The 18,020-nt window shown below is 43.2% G+C and overlaps 1 protein-coding gene across 1 annotated transcript in view; it reads right to left on the reverse strand.

The window, feature by feature from the left end:
- Positions 1–18,020, reverse strand: part of SETDB2 (SET domain bifurcated 2) — a 51,423-nt gene that overhangs the window by 26,195 nt on the left and 7,208 nt on the right. The window contains exons 6-15 of the mRNA XM_009277147.2: positions 16,565–17,131; positions 15,100–15,219; positions 13,721–13,890; positions 13,061–13,289; positions 10,962–11,046; positions 9,844–9,952; positions 8,719–9,050; positions 7,440–7,528; positions 5,200–5,316; positions 491–758 (exon numbers count right to left, since the gene is read on the reverse strand). Coding sequence (XP_009275422.2) covers positions 491–758; positions 5,200–5,316; positions 7,440–7,528; positions 8,719–9,050; positions 9,844–9,952; positions 10,962–11,046; positions 13,061–13,289; positions 13,721–13,890; positions 15,100–15,219; positions 16,565–17,131 — 2,086 coding nt within the window. The remainder of the gene's footprint in view (positions 1–490; positions 759–5,199; positions 5,317–7,439; positions 7,529–8,718; positions 9,051–9,843; positions 9,953–10,961; positions 11,047–13,060; positions 13,290–13,720; positions 13,891–15,099; positions 15,220–16,564; positions 17,132–18,020) is intronic.

Consider the following 18,020-nt stretch of genomic DNA (forward strand, 5'->3'; position numbering starts at 1 on the left):
CGCCGGTTCGATACCCGCGCCCGGCAATCCCGATGGCTGCCGTCAGGCAGCCATTTCCCAAGGGATTTACCCACAGGAAAGGGGGCGTCCTGCATCCTCCCATCGCCCCCCGTTCATTTTTGCTCGTCCCTTAACCAGGACAGGGGGACAACATGTGAGGGGCCCGATGTGATGGGTAGGTTGCGATGGGTGCCCAATGTGGGGCTGGCAGGATGACACCTGACCAAGCAGCCGATTCAAGAGATGGGCAGGAAAGGCCAGGACAAGGCGGTGTGCCTCTCGCAGCCATCAGGACCTTTGTTAAGTCGGTCCCTCCATGGTGGAGGAGGAGGCAGTTGCTGTAGCGCACTGGCTTCATACCCGGCCATCACGGTGCTCACCCAGCACATGAAGGACCAGACCGTTCCAGTGCCGCTAGTCAGCACTTTCCTTGGTCAGGAGGTCAAAGACAGGCTTGTCCTCGGACAACCAGGGATATAAGACTTCCTACCGTGCCAGTTCCTCGCTGCAGGCCTTTCCTGGTGCTGCCTTGCTCGTAAGCCTGATGGTTCACACATAGGCTGATCCCCTCCAGCTGCCCGCTGCCCATGTAAACGGATGATGAGTGCACACCAGCTAACCGCAAAGCATAAGCAATACTGGGAGAAGCTCGTTGCTCTGCAGCTCTCAACACAACACATACCACCGAGATATTTCCTCTTCCTCCTTCATAAGGGTGCAATGTTTCTGCAAGCTCTTTGAACATCAGCGACTCAAGGCTTAAGGCAAAATCGTGCCAGTGAGACCAAGGCTTAGGCCTACATGAAGTTCCCCTGCATTGCATGGGATAATTAAACAAACCCTAGATTTCCACCCCCATGCAGCTCACCAGCCACAACGTAACAGGCACGTTCTGGCCCGTCAGGAGGGCACACCAAACACAGTTCCCTTTACCAGCTAGGACAGCTTTGGCTTTTCAGCACTGCTGGCATTATGCCAGCTGGTTTCCCAGATCCCTTTGCGCCTGTCCAGATGCAGCCTTTCAGAGCTAAGGTCAGCCAGCCCCTGTGCCCGGGCTTGCAATTAGATTGCATCTATTAGCCAGATGCTGCTACACACCACCAATTCCCAATTCTATTATCTAGACGGTACTTGAATGAGTCAGCTGGATTCAAGCACCCTCAAAGGTGCTTAAGTCTTAAACTAGGAAAATTTTCCCAACACAAATCTCTTCTTCAGTACAGAAAAAATAATTTTCTGTGGAGGAAAACCAACTGCAAGTCCCTTGTGATCTCTTCTTCCAAACCCCTGCTCTACAGAGCCATAGAGTTCTGCTGAAATAGGTGGAGCTGGAAATTAGTGCTCAGTAATTTTTTGGCAAAAAAAGATTATCAGTATAATGTGCTCCAGTCCAGTTTCTTTTATACCTATGCCACAGGTGATCTTCAACTGTCTTTGCATTTGTATGCTCACCTTGGGCACTAATATTTATTTCCCTGTAGGTCATGGTGCCCTTATATGTCCTCATATCCCTACTGTCTCTCCGTTGGGACAGTCCTGCTCACCATAGGAGTCAGCAATGTCCACACTGCATGGCTGGACCACACCATTTCACAGGAACAAGGTACCACCCTGAAAAAGCCTAAATTTGTTTCAGAATTGCCCTCTGCTGGTCCTCAGTGTTGTAAAACCTACGGTTCCCTGCAGGTCAATAGAAACTGTGATTTCAGGGCATCTCCAAAGCTCTGCCTCACGCCTCAATGCCACTAATTCCCATCAGGCACTCTTCTTCTCTTTTGATACCCCTGACATGCTGACAAGAAGTCCCAAATGTGTCAGTCCAGAGGCACTTTTGAGTGTTTCACTTGGAACATTTCCTCCTATTCTTCCGTCGGTGCTTGTGTTCGATGCTTTCATGTGATACTCTGCTAAAGCACGGGTGGCACAAGGGGCTACGTTCAGAAATACGCCCATCTCTGAGCTGTGTAAGGACAAGCAGAGGAACTGATAGCTGAGCAGAGAGCAAGTTCAGATGAGCACTCTCACAATGTCTATTGAACTGGCACAGCCATTATTTGCAGAGGATACTTGCCAGCCACCTTCAGCAGAACCCATTCTAATAAAATCACAAGAACAGGTGGAAAACATAACTTGTAAGGTAAGTTTGCAAGAGGATAGGTTATGATCTCTGGTCTGGTACACTGGATTCACAAGCAGTGAAAACATCAGACTGCGAAGGGACTAGAAGCTGGGTTGCAACCGCTATATCTAGTGTATCCTCACGTGGAGGAGGAGAATGAAGAAGCTTCAGCCTGAAGACAGACCTGATAAACACAACTAGCCAAAAAAGACCCGTCTCATACACATACCTACTGTAAAATTCACGCTGACAGCAGGCTCTGGGATAGTTGCAGACCACACAGAGCAAGTAAGTGCTTTATCTTTTGAAACATCAGGTCTGTTTTCTGCAACAAGAAACAGAGCTTTTCCTCATCAGCTCAGTACCGTAATTCATACCACCAACCTGGGAAATACAATCACCGGCAGTAAAATGTACTTTTCCCCCCCCTTGATGCTTTAATGACATTCCCATCTGCTTTTCCACATTCAAATTGAGCTTGGAGACAGGTATTTTCCACATCCTCACTTGTTTAAAAGGCTTGCACCAGTGTTGGGTTACTAGTGGGCTTGCCATGCAGTTCGGCATGTCTCTGGAGGTTTTTACATTGCACGACATTATCCTAAGGCATATTCCCTCTGAGTAGAGACAGATCTTCAATGAAGCAAGAAGCAACTGAGCTGAATGCTGACTGCTGCTAACATGGTGGTGCTCCTCAGTGACAGAGGGGTGGAAGGGGACTGATCAGGACAAGAGTGGGTGGCTCTGACCCTTTGAAGGGGTACTGCACCAACACTGCAGGTAACCCTGCTCTTCTGCATTTAGCCCTGAAGATGCATGATGAAACCATACACAAACCCGTAGTGTGATGACTGGGACAAAAGCTGAGGAGGGGTTTGCTTGATGGATATGCCAAGCTCTCAAACAGGGCCATGGGAGAGAAGAGCTGAGGTTTCATTGTGAGCAGAACAGTTCACAGGTCTGACATCTCTGTTAAAGGTCCATTTTTAACAGGCTTAAACTCCTCATGCATGCTGAGACTGTTGAGAAATGTGAAAGGGCCGTCTGTTGCAGCACAACCCCATGTTTTTTAAGCTTGAAGCATCCAAAACAAACTAAAAAAACAGGTTGGGGCCATGGGTACCATGTTTGTCCACAGTTACACAGCAGAGATGCAACCCAATTAAAAGAGGACTAACCCTAAGCCATGTGGACGTAAGCCATCCATCGCCTCTTGGCCTCAGGGCCAAGAACTGGTTCCTGCTTCTCTTTCATTTTGCGGTATAGCTGCAGGCTTGAAATCTCTATTCCATGGCCATGGCAGTCTCTGACAGGCATATTTCATTCCCATATACAATTGCCTAAATCATCACTAACTCTTGCAAATAGTACTTCTCTCTGCTCTGTAAAACAGGAAATCCAATGACAAAATCTGCTAATGGCTGAGCAAATACCAACAGACAATTCTGCATGATCTGCCATGCACGGCCTGCCACAAATTCAGGAAGTAAAGGTAAGGTGAACTGCAGGACCAGCTTTAAATCCACCTGTGACGGATGCGCTCAACTCCTTGACCAAACTAGCAGTAGTTTGGTTCAGGCTCCAAAGGAGGTAAAGGCCTCGGCCATAACCGGGCCAAGAACTTCTCTAGTTCCAACCTGTTGTCTGAAAACCCACACAGGAACAGGGTGACACGGGGAGCATTGGTGCATATGGGCTTGGCAACTGGAACACCGATCATGCGATTAACGCATGAATAGCAGGTGGTTCTTCCAAGACTCATTTATCAAGGAACAAAGAAAGTTGTCAAGACAAGGAGTCTCATGCTTACCTTTTCCATCGCATGTCATTTGACTACAAGCCAACCACTTTATTCCATAAATATGACAGCCTGAGTGAGCCGCCTTTGAGCTCTCCCTGCTAAGCAGCTGGCTGCACAGCGGTGATCTCCCCTTGTGCTGGGACGCCTCCCAAGGCTACTTCTCTAGGCTGAGAGACCCCTTACCAGCTGCAGATCTTTGGTAAGTGACCAATACCGCACATAACCTTGTATTATAGTGCACTAAGATTTTGTATTGGTAACTTTGAATCATTATTGTATCCTCTGCAGTAAGTAAACAGAGTGACCTTGCCACAGAACTTTGTTAAGTCTCACTTTTACACCACCTTGCTTCAGTAAAAACACTTTTGCTGATACCTTTGGCAGTGGTTCTTCAAGCGGTCTAAATCGCCTGTCCACGACACCACCACCTTTGCACAAGGCTCCAACACATTCAAAAGCCACACACCTGCACACCCATCCCTTGCTCCACTTCAGAGCCACCTCCTGCATCTGCACTCAGTGTCACCTAATGTAGCTTGTTTCTCTCTTACCAACAAACCACATGGCAAGGACTTCTGTGGCCCACCTGTCCCACACTACACAATATGGCACTGTAATGAGGCACACTCGATTTCTCAAGGATTTCTCTGTGTGTCACAAACATGGAGAGGGATGCAATCCAACAAAAAACAGTCATTTCTCTCCTGCAGCAGCAGGACTTGCCCAGCTCACTCTGTAGCACGAACACAGCTCTGCACGCTGTTCTTATTAATCTCATCACTGTTCAGGACTATCTGTCTCACTGGATCCATCGGGCTTAGGTATATTTTAATACTTCTTAGCCCCCAAACAGGCAGACTTGCATTCATATGAGTTTCAGAAAACTGCGTTTTGCTAACTCAGCATTGTGGAAGGGCACAGAAAACATCAACTAACCATTGCGCTGCATCAGTCGTGTCTCTGCTGCAAATGGCACAGAAGCATGAGTTCTTCCAGTGCACTGTGAACTTTGCTTGCGAATGAAAAGGAAGGGGGGAAGACTAGGAGCACAGAAATTATCTAGGAAAAGTTTGATGCCTGCTCTTATGACAAACAGTTCTAATTCTGCAAACTACAAAAGCGACATTTAAATGTAAATTTAAAAAACGATCAGGTGAAAGGCATTTTCGTTGAATGTAATTAGCACCACAGACTTAAGTGTACAGTTCGATGTGTAGTAGTCCCTTCCAGCATATAAATCTCCAGGTACATGATGTGTTGACCCTAGGAAGGCTTTGCCTATAAGGTTTTTTTCCTGCACTTCTGAACTCCACACTGACAAGAAATCTCTGTCTCTGGCATGCTTCCAGCTTCATAGCCATAATCCCACGTGAGTTCGGTTCCAGCTTTCACATGCCTAAGAAATAAAACACTTGGTCAATTTGTTTGAACTAACTGAAATAGTACTGTGCTTACAATTTGTCACCAATGACTCCCATGCAAACCCCAAAATCATAGGGGGCAGGGAGCATCACACAAGCAGCTCTTTGGGAGAGAGCCAAGAGATATAAGGAGTGTCTGGCACATGCATGCTGCTTTGCCTGCCAGAGCTATGGAGAGTGCAAATACCCACGCCTAGGAGAAAAGAATTTATCAAGCAGTACGATAGGGTCAGAGTCTAAACAACCTGCTCTAACTTCGAGGCAAATTCTGGGAAACAAAAAATCAAACAAAAAAAAAAAAGGAAAAAACACATAAGTGAATACATCTAAATGTGAACACAGACAGTTTTGTTATTTTTACTACGTACAGTGCGTCACTGACGTTTGAACAGATCTCTAGATACACTGGTGATGAAGACTATCATCTTTGGTCTGACAAGCTATGTTTTAATGCAATTGTACTATCTATATGCACAAAGCCTAAGACTCAGAATTAAACACATGCTTCTCATGAACCAGCTGCTCTGACAGTACACAAAAGAGAAGAAATGTCTAAAGTAGGAAATTCATTGCCCAAAATGAATGCCAAATTAAATACCTGAGACTAAGATGCTGAGGGACAACTGAGGGAAAATACAGTAAAATATGAGTATTACAAAGAAGAAAGTAATTCTCTGGTATTTCTCACTGGATACGATATAAGGGACATCCAGTGAACTACCAGGCAGCAGGCTGAGAACAAACAATGAGGACTTTTCAAACAGCACGTAATTGCAACCTGGGACTTGCTGCCTTAGGATGTTCTGGAGGCCAGAAATGTAAAACAAATAAAAAGGTGACCGGGCAAGTTCATGGAAAATACACAATTAAACTCGATGATCCAGATGCAGTCCTTATGTAGAAAAGTTGTAAAAGGGTGATTGCCAGAAAGCAGGAGGGCCAGCCAGGCGAACATTCCTTCAACAATCTTCTTCCCTAAGTGTCTTCTGCTGACCACTATCACCTCTCTCCACTGGTCTCAGTCCCCACTACACACTTCTTTACTGAGTACCTGAGCAAGAAAGACTCTAGCTAAAACAAAATCTTTTTTCTGACATATTTCAAAACCTTGTCTTCACAGTTCTTGGAAGCCCTCTTCAGTGCAATCCACAGCATCTGTGTCAGTATGGACCAGGGTTGCAAGGCTCCACAGAGGATCAGTGTTCCCTGGGGTCAGTTTGTCTGGAACGAATCCTCTTCTCTCTATTCTAAGTTCTCACCTAGTATTCCCGCTGTCATGTGCATCAGCTAGCTTCATTCATACAATTCATCTTTCCCCTCCTGGGTTTAGCTGCCGCTTTCTTGTGTCTCACTGGCACCAGCTCTCTGTACCTCCCTTTCTATCATCCACTAAGGGAAGACCCACATCTTTTGCTTTCAGAGGAAGTTTTCACCTCTGAGTATCCTAGTGCCACCTCCCCAGGACATAGAATAGAATCATAGAATCATAGAATCATTGAGGTTGGAAAAGACCTCTAAGATCATCGAGTCCAACCGTCGACCCAACACCACCATGCCCACTAAACCATGTCCCTAAGTGCCTCATCTACTCGTCTTTTGTTGGGTTATGTTGGGCTACACAAAGTCCTGCTTCTCTTGGTAGCTGCGAGGAGAAGGCCTGGAGCCAGCTTGTTTGGCCCACAAAGTGTCTCAGCCTTAAAGACCCTGTAGGGTCCAATCCTGCCCTATGGGACCCAGATCTGCTGGCCATTCCTTGAGACACAACACTGGGATCAGTGAGTCTTGGCTTTCAAAATGACCGTGCTGAGTTAAACCTATTTTTCCACTGAAGAAGATTATCACTGAAATAGACACATCAAAATTAAGCTTCCCCACTTTACATTTCAGTGCAAAACTGAAGAAAAACTCATTAGTGATAATCAACAGCTGTATTTCTTCAGTCTTTAGTGCACAGTAAGAAGTCACCAATAAGAAGGTAGTTTTATGGTTTCATGCTCTAAGCATCTGCCCCCCCTTAGCATAATTATTTCCTAGTAACTGAGCACTGCTTTTTCTCCTAGTGCCTCAAATGAACAACATTAAACTTCCAAAAATTCACCTGTTTGTGAAGAACGCCACCCATGGGAAACTTCTGTTGTGAGTCTCTACAAACACACTCTGTGCAAAGAGATTTGGGCAGCAGCTGTGCTGTAAAACAGAATATTTGAATTAGAAACAGTGAACACCTCATTGTCTGCTGAAGAACCTATTTTGTGTCAGATATCTGTCACTAGTAAAGGTAGTTTCTTCCTTCCCTTCTCCAGCCCACACAGAATCTCTATTACTCGATGCCATTGCCACTTATTTTTGCAGTAACTATGTCTCTTTAAAGTATTATTTCCATCATATTGTGAAAGTACTTTTGCCTAGGAAAACCAAGTTCTTTCATCAAGCTGTCTTCCAGAAATTTATGGTGAGAATTCATCTTTGATTCAGGATGCACCACAAATAATCAGTATGTGACAGATGTATCTTGCTGTCAGCCAGGGGAGCAGTGCTAGGGAGCAAGCAATAGATCAAATGATTGTGTATGATGGCAAAGAGATATGAGATGTGAAAGGTCATTCAGGTGCACGTAGAACACGCATATGGTCATGGATGCAGAAGAAAGGTTTCAGCAAGATGCACTACTAATCTTAACACCATATTACCTCTGCAATGAAGAACAGCTTAAACACATGCAAGGATTTTGCTGTAAGACCCATATTCATGCCAATGAAGAGAAATAAGTTACTTGCAGACTACATGCAGTGGCGTCTATGAAACATTCATCTTATTTGGAGGTACTTGGTAATTCATTACTATTTTTTGGCAAGTCAAAATTGAGAGACTTACTTAGCAGATACATACACAGTATGACAGACCACTTTCTGAACCCATGATTAAACGGTAGAAAAATTTCCTCCGATATCATAACACTTACCCTAAATCAGCACAAGCTAGAATTTACAATGGTTGGGGAACAAAAACCAAGGCTGGGAGAAGGCTTGTGATTCAACAAAATGTGCCATTTGCTCTCTGGACCCCCAAAAAAAGCTGTTCAAAAATTCAGGAGAAAGAGGTCACTCATTACTGGGGAATATTTCACTCAGGAACCTAGTGGTGCCAAAAACTACAGCTGGTACGTAGCATGCATCATCTTATGGAGGCACTAACAGCTGGTGTGACCCAACCTGCTGTTCTGTCACTTCAGAGTACAGGGAGCACCACATAGCTTGCCTTGTCATTCACCTACCACATATATGGCTTATGTGCAAAAGCTCTCTAGTTTATGCAAATACATAATTTATTTATTTAAGCTAAGACAACTAAGAGAACACATGCAACTTTTGACTTACGTTAAGAAAACGACCCACATTTCCTTCTTTTGTGGCATCCAGTACATAAATATTTTCTTCATTAGCATTCTTCAGAAGTGTCCTGTCACCATCAGCCTCCTCACAAAATGCGTCTTGTTTTGACTGCCCGTGATTTTCCTCTTTGCAGTCAGCTTTTAGTGACATGTTTTTGGATGGCCCCACAACACATGTGTCATCCAGCACACCTGACTTGCCACAATCAACACCTTGCAGAGACAGACTCTTTCCTTCGCATTCTGCACTGTTCACGTCAGCAGACTCAGTCTGTCTAATTTCCATTGGATGTTCTTCCTTCTGCTGCTGAGTGGATTCTGTCAATGGACACGCAAGTCATTTTTCAATGCTAGTTTAAAGCCAAAGCCTTTCCCTTCTTTGGCCCTGAACTCTTATCCACCCACCCTTCTTTGTTCTTCAAAATGTACGCAGCTGCCTTGCTATTTACAAGTCCATAACACAACTACTGTTTTCCATGCCTCTCATCAATCCTCCCGCAAATGACTGTTTCCTGCTGCGGTGCCTAAAGCACTTGCTCAAGTCTCCTGTGAGTGACCTAGTCTCTCCCTTCTTCTCAAATCCCACTCCAAATTGATTTCTTCCACATAGCATTTTATTGTCATTCTCCCCCTTAATTCCCGAGAGAATCACAAACTGTAATTAAGACAGAAACAAGATGCATGTGCAAATAGCATCAGTTTCACACTGCCTCTTCAGCTTGAGGCCCCCCCAGTCCCGCATTATATCCTGTTCAATTTTTGTTGACTGGAACATGTATTGGGTGTGACACAATAAGATTTGCAAGACTGACTTTCCCACAATTGCACTGTATTTGAGAAGCTGCTGCCAGGACTGTTCAAGCTGTCCCAAGTTCAACTTTGCAGGCAAAAGATTGCCCTGTACCAGCTAATGCATTGTAATATGCAAGGCAGCAATAATTTCTGTACCGCTGAGCTCTCTTAAGACAGCCTAAGCATTATATGGACAACATCATTCTACTCTGAGAATAGGCCTGCCTGCATCTAAAGACCACTTTCTACATTTTAAGTCTATCACCTGATGGAGCACAAGTGTACTAAAAGCACAATATTTACAGCTCTGCAGACCTACTTTCTTTTCCTTTCTTTGTTCCACTGGTTAGTTTTGTTTTGCTTGACTGATGAATCTGAGAACTATTATCTTCATCTGAGCTGGCACTGTGCACCAGTGTATCAATTTCCTTTAAACAGAATAAAAGATAATGAAAAGGCTGTGATGTATTGTTGCTGTATGCAACTCTGGGTCAACACAGGATAGCAGGTGGGTTTTAGGACTCTAGGGTTGAAGTTTCAAACCTACTGTAATGCACGGCTATGGCTGAGTTTCAAAAGTCCATACATTTACTGCAATGCAACATTTATCTTAATTTCAAATTATCCTTCAGAATAACCTGGAAGGAGCTCCCCACTCAACAAAACATTCAAGTGCTTAAGTCCCAACAATTTCACCAGAATATAAACATGTTGGTGTAAGTTGCTCAACCAAAGCCCAAACATGTTTTCTACACGGTTTCAATAAAATGAACAAAAGTGGCAAGATTTCTCCTCTCCCACCACAAAAAGGCGATTAGTTATGGGAGCTCCAGAATGGACAGCACTGCCAAATGTTAGCATGAAAATCCCACGTGCATTTCTTAAGTGCAATGAAACCAATGAAACATACAGAGTAAGTTTACCCCAGTTTCCCTCCTTTGCACGTATTTGCAGGCAACACTTCACACCCAGGTCAGATCAAATTCTCCCAACTGTGCCACTGCATGAGAAAACTGCATCCAACTCCTGAGATTTTCTTCTCTCCCTGCTATGTCATTCTTTGGGGAGACATCACAAAAATATTATCGCTCTGACCCCCTAACTCTGCAGTCAGTTACGACAGAGGGTGGAGGGGAAGAACGATTTCTTAAGACTCTCAAGCTGGAGTATAAATGAAGGGTGGAGAAGGGAAGGCTGTGAGAGTAGTGCTGGTCTCAGGGAACATGTTGAAGGACTGATAATGGAGAAGGGATGGGGTATAGCTTCCAGCACGTCAGCTTAGCTCAGTGCTAAGTCAGTGTGTCACAGTGTGACACAATCTCATGAAGAAAGATCATTAGAACTATTTAAATGTATAAGATGAAAAGGTCAAAATTAACATACATATTCAGCACAGTGAAAAATGGATCTATTAAAGCCACTTATTATTATTATTACCATTTTCAGGTGGTGATTATGAAAAAAACCTGTTCTAGTTCCAGGCCTTCTCGAGGTTGCAATACTTAAATTCCTTGGATGAACCCTGTACAGAAAGGTCAAAAGGAAATTATAAGACAAAAAGACCCATAAGTAACTCTCACAACACACATTTCTCTAAGAGTCTCTAGTTCATAAAGAACAGACTACAACAGAGCCTGCAGTCTGGCCTCGCCCCAAGTTCTGTGACTATTTTGCCTCCAAGAATTGAGGACCTAGGTTAGGTTCTCAACAGTATTTGTAAAAAAACAATTGTTCATACTTTTTGAGAGATCAACAGCTGCTTTTACATCCTTTCCCTGTTCTCCTGCCAAGAACCAAATTCTCTGTTGTTTTACTACTATTATATCAGATCATCTCAAAATAGAGCACCTACAGAGTTTCGCCTTTCTCCTGCTACCATTTTCAACAGTTTTGACAGTGCAGCTTTCAAACAGGAAAGTAAAGATGATGTGGGAACAAAGGATAGAAAGGGGCACAGAGGGGGAGACAGTCAATATATGGCAGATATAGAAGATACTCTCCCACAAAAGAACCTCACTCCTTCACATGAGGAGAAGGTTGAGGAAGGACGGGAAGCAGTATCTGGCGTATACATTTAAAACATCTAAAATCCCATTCATTTGGATTACATTCAGAGTGCAGTAGAAAACACTCATTTCAAAACCAATCTTAATATCTGTACAATGTCTAGCAATAAGTTAACAGCTCTTATTCAAGAAAACTTTCTACCTAAAACATTTATATGTGTTTTCGTTCCACGGAAAACATCATGGTACTTCTCTGGGCTACTGATAATGGAAACAAATGCTACTCTTTAAGGCTTTCCTAAGATTTAAACCCCTTTGTAAATTCAAAAGGTGCAGTAGCCACAAGAACTTGTGACATTATTACATGGTTACATCGTTTGTCCTTTTAAAGGCAATCTGTTTGGGTGAATGACATGTCAAGCTTAGCACACTGATGTCCTCTCAAAGGTTTCTCAGATCAACTGGATTGTAATTTCTTAAGAGACAGAATAACACAGTCTTTTTGTCTGTCATATTTTTTACACAGCCCACATGCAAAACATTTTTATTCTCAAGAGAGGAAATTTATGAGATTTCAGGGAGTAGTGCAGTAAATGCAACTTTAAAACGTGCTTCCCTGCAATTTTTAGTAACACCACTTAGTAGAAGTAAAATCTAGGTGACTGCTGATAATTATGCAATTTACAAAATCAGTAATTCATTAGGTTTCCAAGCTACCGAAATGCAAGTAAAAATATCTTGGCAGATATTTTAAGGAGTTTCCATCTGCAATTTCATGGTGCTTCTCAAAGATCCACAATAGTCTTCTACTACGAAATGAGTAAGAATTTGCAATCGTGTATGAGTAGTACAAAGAGAGTGTTTACAAAGTAGTGTGGCAGAGCAAGGAATTAAGTTTAAGAAAACAAGCTCCCAACTTCCTTCTGAAAAGACCACAGCATGCTACTGACAAAGCCACGTGGTTATTTTGTAGTAATTTTATTTTAGGAATCCTGATAGGCTATGAGACCCTGACTGTAAAATGAAAACAAGACCAGAACTTTTGCATAATTCACTGCAAAAGCGAGGTGTTGTCAGACTCCTAACGGGAAAGGTTAATACTCCTAGCAGGAAAGGTTATGTTACAAAGAACAAGAGGTTTAGAGACTGGGAGCAAAGGACAGGACAGTTAGTGGCTAATTTGTTACCAAACCCTTCAGTGTCATGAAGTATGTTTAAATCATTTATCTCAAGTATCTTTTATTAATTCTTTCAAATTAGCATAATGATTAACGCCCTGAACAGATTAAATACACCCAGGAGATGAACTGGATTTCTAGAAAATGCCAAGTGGTACACACAGTTAAGTAAAATTAATATAGAGGGAAAAACTCTGTCCCACTGGAAGAAATAATCAGGAATTAACAAAAAAGTTAAAAACCCCCCACCCTCAGCTGAGGACATTCAGTTCTACTCTAAGTTTTACAAACGACTTTCTAGAATAGCAGAGTATTAGTTTTGTTATGCTTAAGTTTGCTTTGGTAAACTTACAGGGTTGATTTATTTTCATTATCCACAGCCTGAGACAAAGATTCCTGCTTCTCAAGAATGTAATTTTTGCCAGTCTGCACTAGTTCAACCACAGAGTCTGAACAATCAGTGTCAAGTTTTCTTTTTTTGGAAAAAAAGCCATGGCATCTGTCATTCACAGCGCTCTCCTCTTTCAGCTCTGGGCTGCCATCTCCCAATACTTGAACTTCAGCTCTGCTCATTAATCTGCCTGGAAGAAAAAGAAAAGGTTTGGTTTTTTTTTTAAATTGTTTGTTTGCTAAGATGGGTCACACTCACTATCGCAGCTCAAACTTACATTAAAAAAATACAAGAACATTATTTGGGAAAGCAAAATATGAATGCATTTATACTGAAGGAAAACTAGCCCTGGCACGGGATGCACAGACCTGTGAGGGAAAAATCAAGAGTCTGAGACAGGCTTTGCTCCAGAATGTTTTGGCTGTTTGTCTGGCACCATCGCATTGCAGAGTTCTTCAAGGTTCTTCTGTCCGTTTGATCATCTTGCAAGTTAAGATTATATTGACTCACTTCTCTTCCAACCCCGTATTTCCCTGTTTGGTTCTCAAAAAAATTCCAGGGCACAGGCCACAGGAGAGGGAGAATTATGCTATACATCTTCCACAGGTCACCTTCTGTTACCTGAGTAAGTACAAACAAATGTCCCCTTGTCGATATCATCTAGGCAGCGGACACCCCATCCTTTCTTCTCTGTGTTGAACACTTGCAACCTGACTTGAATGCCATGCTGTACAACTCTGTTCTGACACATCATCTTGTCACACCTGCACAACACACTACACTCATAAATTCTGTCAAAAGGAAGCAAAACAAAACACAATATAAAAGAATGCATTACCAAAACAAAGTTGCTATTATTAATTTCCCTCCTGAGCAATAATAAGGCAGTTGACTGAAAAGATAAAGACTCTGGCTAAAACTGATTGTGCAGCAGTGCACTGAAGCTCACGATTGCTGTTTCATCAATTTTAAGAGTCCGTCAGCCAGATTTTGATATAAGTAGACAAGAAAAATAAGTGCTACCTTTTTATGTTATAGGAGTAAATCACACAGAAGCAGAAATCCCTGTGAAGCACCTCATTCTATGCTGGAACAGATTTTAGCAAAGACAACCTGTCTGCCCGGACCTCACTGTAGCTGTCATGAGTTTTAGGATTTAATGAAATAGTTCTAAAAGAATTCACAATTGTGGGTTTTTTTCCATTTGTTTCTGGGTTCACTGGCAGCTTTAATTCTGCACGCCAACCGTAAACTAACATCACACTGCAACAAAGGACTGAAAGGGGCTCCTTAAGCCTGTGGGTTCAGCCCTTGGCTATTGCAGAAAGCTATTTTGCACAATTCCTTTCCTAAACACCTGAGGTTACTGGCATCTTCCCCAGGCCACATATTAATCCACGGGAGCTGAATAACAGATAGGGCAAACACTTGCAGCACTGGGACAGCTTTGGAGACTCTTGGAAGAGTCACACATAACCAAGTCTGGCAACAGCAGCTGGCTGGTATTTCTTTAGGACTCTGGTCCTACAGAGCAAATGGATGGTCAAGATACAGGGCAAAAACCAAGATGGCTACTGCTTCCCACTTCGTTGGCTGATATATGCTGTAATGGTCTTGTGATATACCTCCTTCCCTTGTGGCAGGTTTCCTTTCCCTCTCCCTTCTCCCCCTGGCATGCCTGAATGTAACAGCACGTGGGCCAGATACGGCCTGAGCTCCTGGACCAGCTAATAACATATTACTCTTCACACTCTTCTTGGACCTTGAACTAAGCTGTGAAAATTGTAATATCTGCAGTACAGAAGTGTTTTTCCCTCTCCTACTACTCAAGTCACATTAATTATTTTTTATCATCCTGATATGTCAGTAAAATTGTGACAAAAATAGAAGGCTTCGGTAATCCACAAACTGCAGTTATTTTAGTTCTGTAGCACTTACACTACAGGAATAAAATAAGAGCATACAAATAAAATAACAGTTAATAGTTCTGTCTTTCTTACCCACTAGGAACAGGTCCCTCTAGTCTTTTGTAACTGTATCCACGGGGTGTTTTACTACTGGGAGACAGAGAAATTTTACTACAGCCTCTTGCAGTTAGCTGTAGGCATGCACATTTTGACCTAGAAGATAACAGTAAAACATCTCAGAAGGTATTTGGGGCAGCATAAATCAAACATAAATCTAGATAATTTAAAATGTACTTCACTGTACACACACACGCACATACTTTTATATATATACCTATATTTTTCCCCCCACTTTTACTCCACAAGGCCATTTCAGGCACCCTACCCTTCTCTTTGTCTCTTGCCTGGTTATGCGTGGTTTACAATAATCACGTTCTCCCAACCCCATTCTTCTGCCAAGCTCTGTAAAAGGCACATGCAAACAGCTGAAGTACGACAGAAATTTATTATAAACAGGACACTGTCAAATGGATTGAATGAATGAATGAAAATCACCTGTTCCGGCACAGCATCCCAGCCTGCTAGCCACTACTTCGTTACCTTTCTCCCACCCTAACCCGCAGGAAGTGAAGAATTTCACACTGCGGACTGGAGAACTCAAGCAATGCTAGTCTTCACCATCTTATGTCATGACAACTCCAAAGACCGACAGCGTTTGTGCAAACAGCAACGGACCAAATCCTGAACCCCAAAACCGCACATCAAAAGCATCTCAACTCTTGGGGGAGTTCAGTGCAAAGAAGCAGCATGCCATGTGCTTGCTGTTCCCCACCGCTCAGCTGAAACTAAATAATTACTGAAGCTTCATTATACCAGGCTGTGATTTCAAGCTTTTATTAGGTCACAGGCAATTATGCTGCACACCAGCACATGCAACTGCCCTAGCTATCAATAATACATTTTTATACTGCTCAGAACATAAATGTGTTCTGTGACCAGAGTTTCATAGTTTCTGTTTAGACAAGGGGAAGGATGGGATGGAGAGGTTGTGAACAGGGATGTTTCTTCCTCTGCCCTCAGTAATCTTCTAAGTCCCAAATGATCTGATCTCTCCAGGCTGTCCCACCCCATCTCCAGGATACCATCCCACAGCAGGAGCTGCAGCAGAAGTTGTCATGCAGGATCCTTCCCTGCCTGCCAGAAAAATGAGCCTTCCTCTACTAGCACAAGAGTCTCCCTTCCCCACTCTTTTCCCAAAGGCAAGAGAGATCTGCTTGCCAGCTCCACCTGGAGGAGAAGCACTGCCAATTTGGGAAGAAAGGGAAAGGAACACAATAATCCACCTGTTGATTGCTTCCTTCCCTACAACAGAGGCTGGACAGGTAGGAGCACCCAAGTTCTGGAGAAGACAAAGACACAGTGGTGTCAGTCAACACAGAGTATGACACAAGACAACTACCACAGATATTCCAGCAGCGTTGGTCCTTCACACTTACACCACCACCCTACTATTGAGGCATCATGCATCACTTGTCTGGGATTAGATTTTTCTACCTACCTATCAATGCAGCCATCTGTGCAGTCACATGAATCAACAAATATGCTGGAGAAATTGTTGAGATAATATCCACGCGGCCACGATGCCCTCCGATATTTGAAATAAGGTAATCTTGCGCGGTCAAGATCATTACAGAAGGAAACGGGCACAGACTCAGCTCCATTGCTAATATCAACATCAAACACGAGGGGTTCGGGATTTACAGTGTTCCTGCCCAACAGTACGTATGTGTTGAAGGAGAAGTGATCAACAAATAAGAAATTGCACTCTGTTTCAAACAGGTAATTTTGCACATCTTGGAAGCTTCTCAGACTTCGGCCACAAGGAGCTTTATAATTCACATCCAGTGATTTTGAAAGGCAGTCTGCTTTTGCATGGCGTCTTTGAAAGTGAAACAGGATTGGTATCTTAAGAGGATTTTCACCCTTGTAGGAGCCCGCTGCTCTGTTGGCAAGACATGCACTAGAGCACTTATGGTTCTGATACTGCAGGTTTAAAGGTAAACCTTGAATTTTATTAGATGCTTCTTTACTCCCTGAACCTGTTTTTTCCATCTCCTCCTTTTTGCTATTTGGAACAAAAAAGAAAAAAAGAAAAAAGAGCAGCATCTTAGACAACCAGTAAAATGCTCAGTTTTTTAGTGGTTCAATATTATCAGCGCAGGAAAGAAACAGCCCATTGCTAGAAGTTCAAGGGTTTCACTGAATCACTGTTTGCATTGTGTTACTGTCCTAACATCATATGAAGACATGTTCAGAGGCATTCAAATAAAAAAAAAAAAAGGCAACAGCTTCTTCCCAGAAAGAACTTACATACTAAAACACAGAAAGGACATAAAAAAAAAAAGATAGGAACGATATCTTTACCCCCATCTTCCAAATCAGTACCTGAGGCTAAATACAGAGAGACTAAGTCATGTGCCTGACAATCTGCACAGTCTGTGAAAGCCTGAGAACTCAAAAATGGTTAAGTTCTAACCCCGATAATCCTGGTAATACTCATGGATCTTTATTCGCAGCCAAATGCCCTGTTTTATTCTGCAATGTTGCTAAGCCACTATCCATCGTATTTGAGAAGTCGTGGCAGTCCGGAGAAGTTCCCACTGATGGGAAAAGGGGAAACATAACCCCCATTTTTAAAAAGGGAAAAAAGGAAGACCCAGGGAACTACAGGCCAGTCAGTCTCACCTCTGTGCCTGGGAAGATCATGGAACAGAGCCTCCGGGAAGCTATGCTAAGGCACATGGAGGACAGGGAGGTGATTCGAGACAGCCAGCATGGCTTCACCAAGGGCAAGTCCTGCCTGACCAACCTAGTGGCCTTCTATGATGCAGTGACTACATCAGTGGACACGGGAAGGGCTACAGGTGTCGTCTGTCTGGACCTCTGTAAGGCCTTTGACACGGTCCCCCACAACATCCTTCTCTCTAAACTGGAGAGGTATGGATTTGATGGGT

Source organism: Aptenodytes forsteri, unplaced genomic scaffold (assembly GCF_000699145.1).
Source record: "Aptenodytes forsteri isolate BGI_AS27 unplaced genomic scaffold, ASM69914v1 Scaffold145, whole genome shotgun sequence".
In the NCBI taxonomy this organism is placed as follows: domain Eukaryota; kingdom Metazoa; phylum Chordata; class Aves; order Sphenisciformes; family Spheniscidae; genus Aptenodytes; species Aptenodytes forsteri.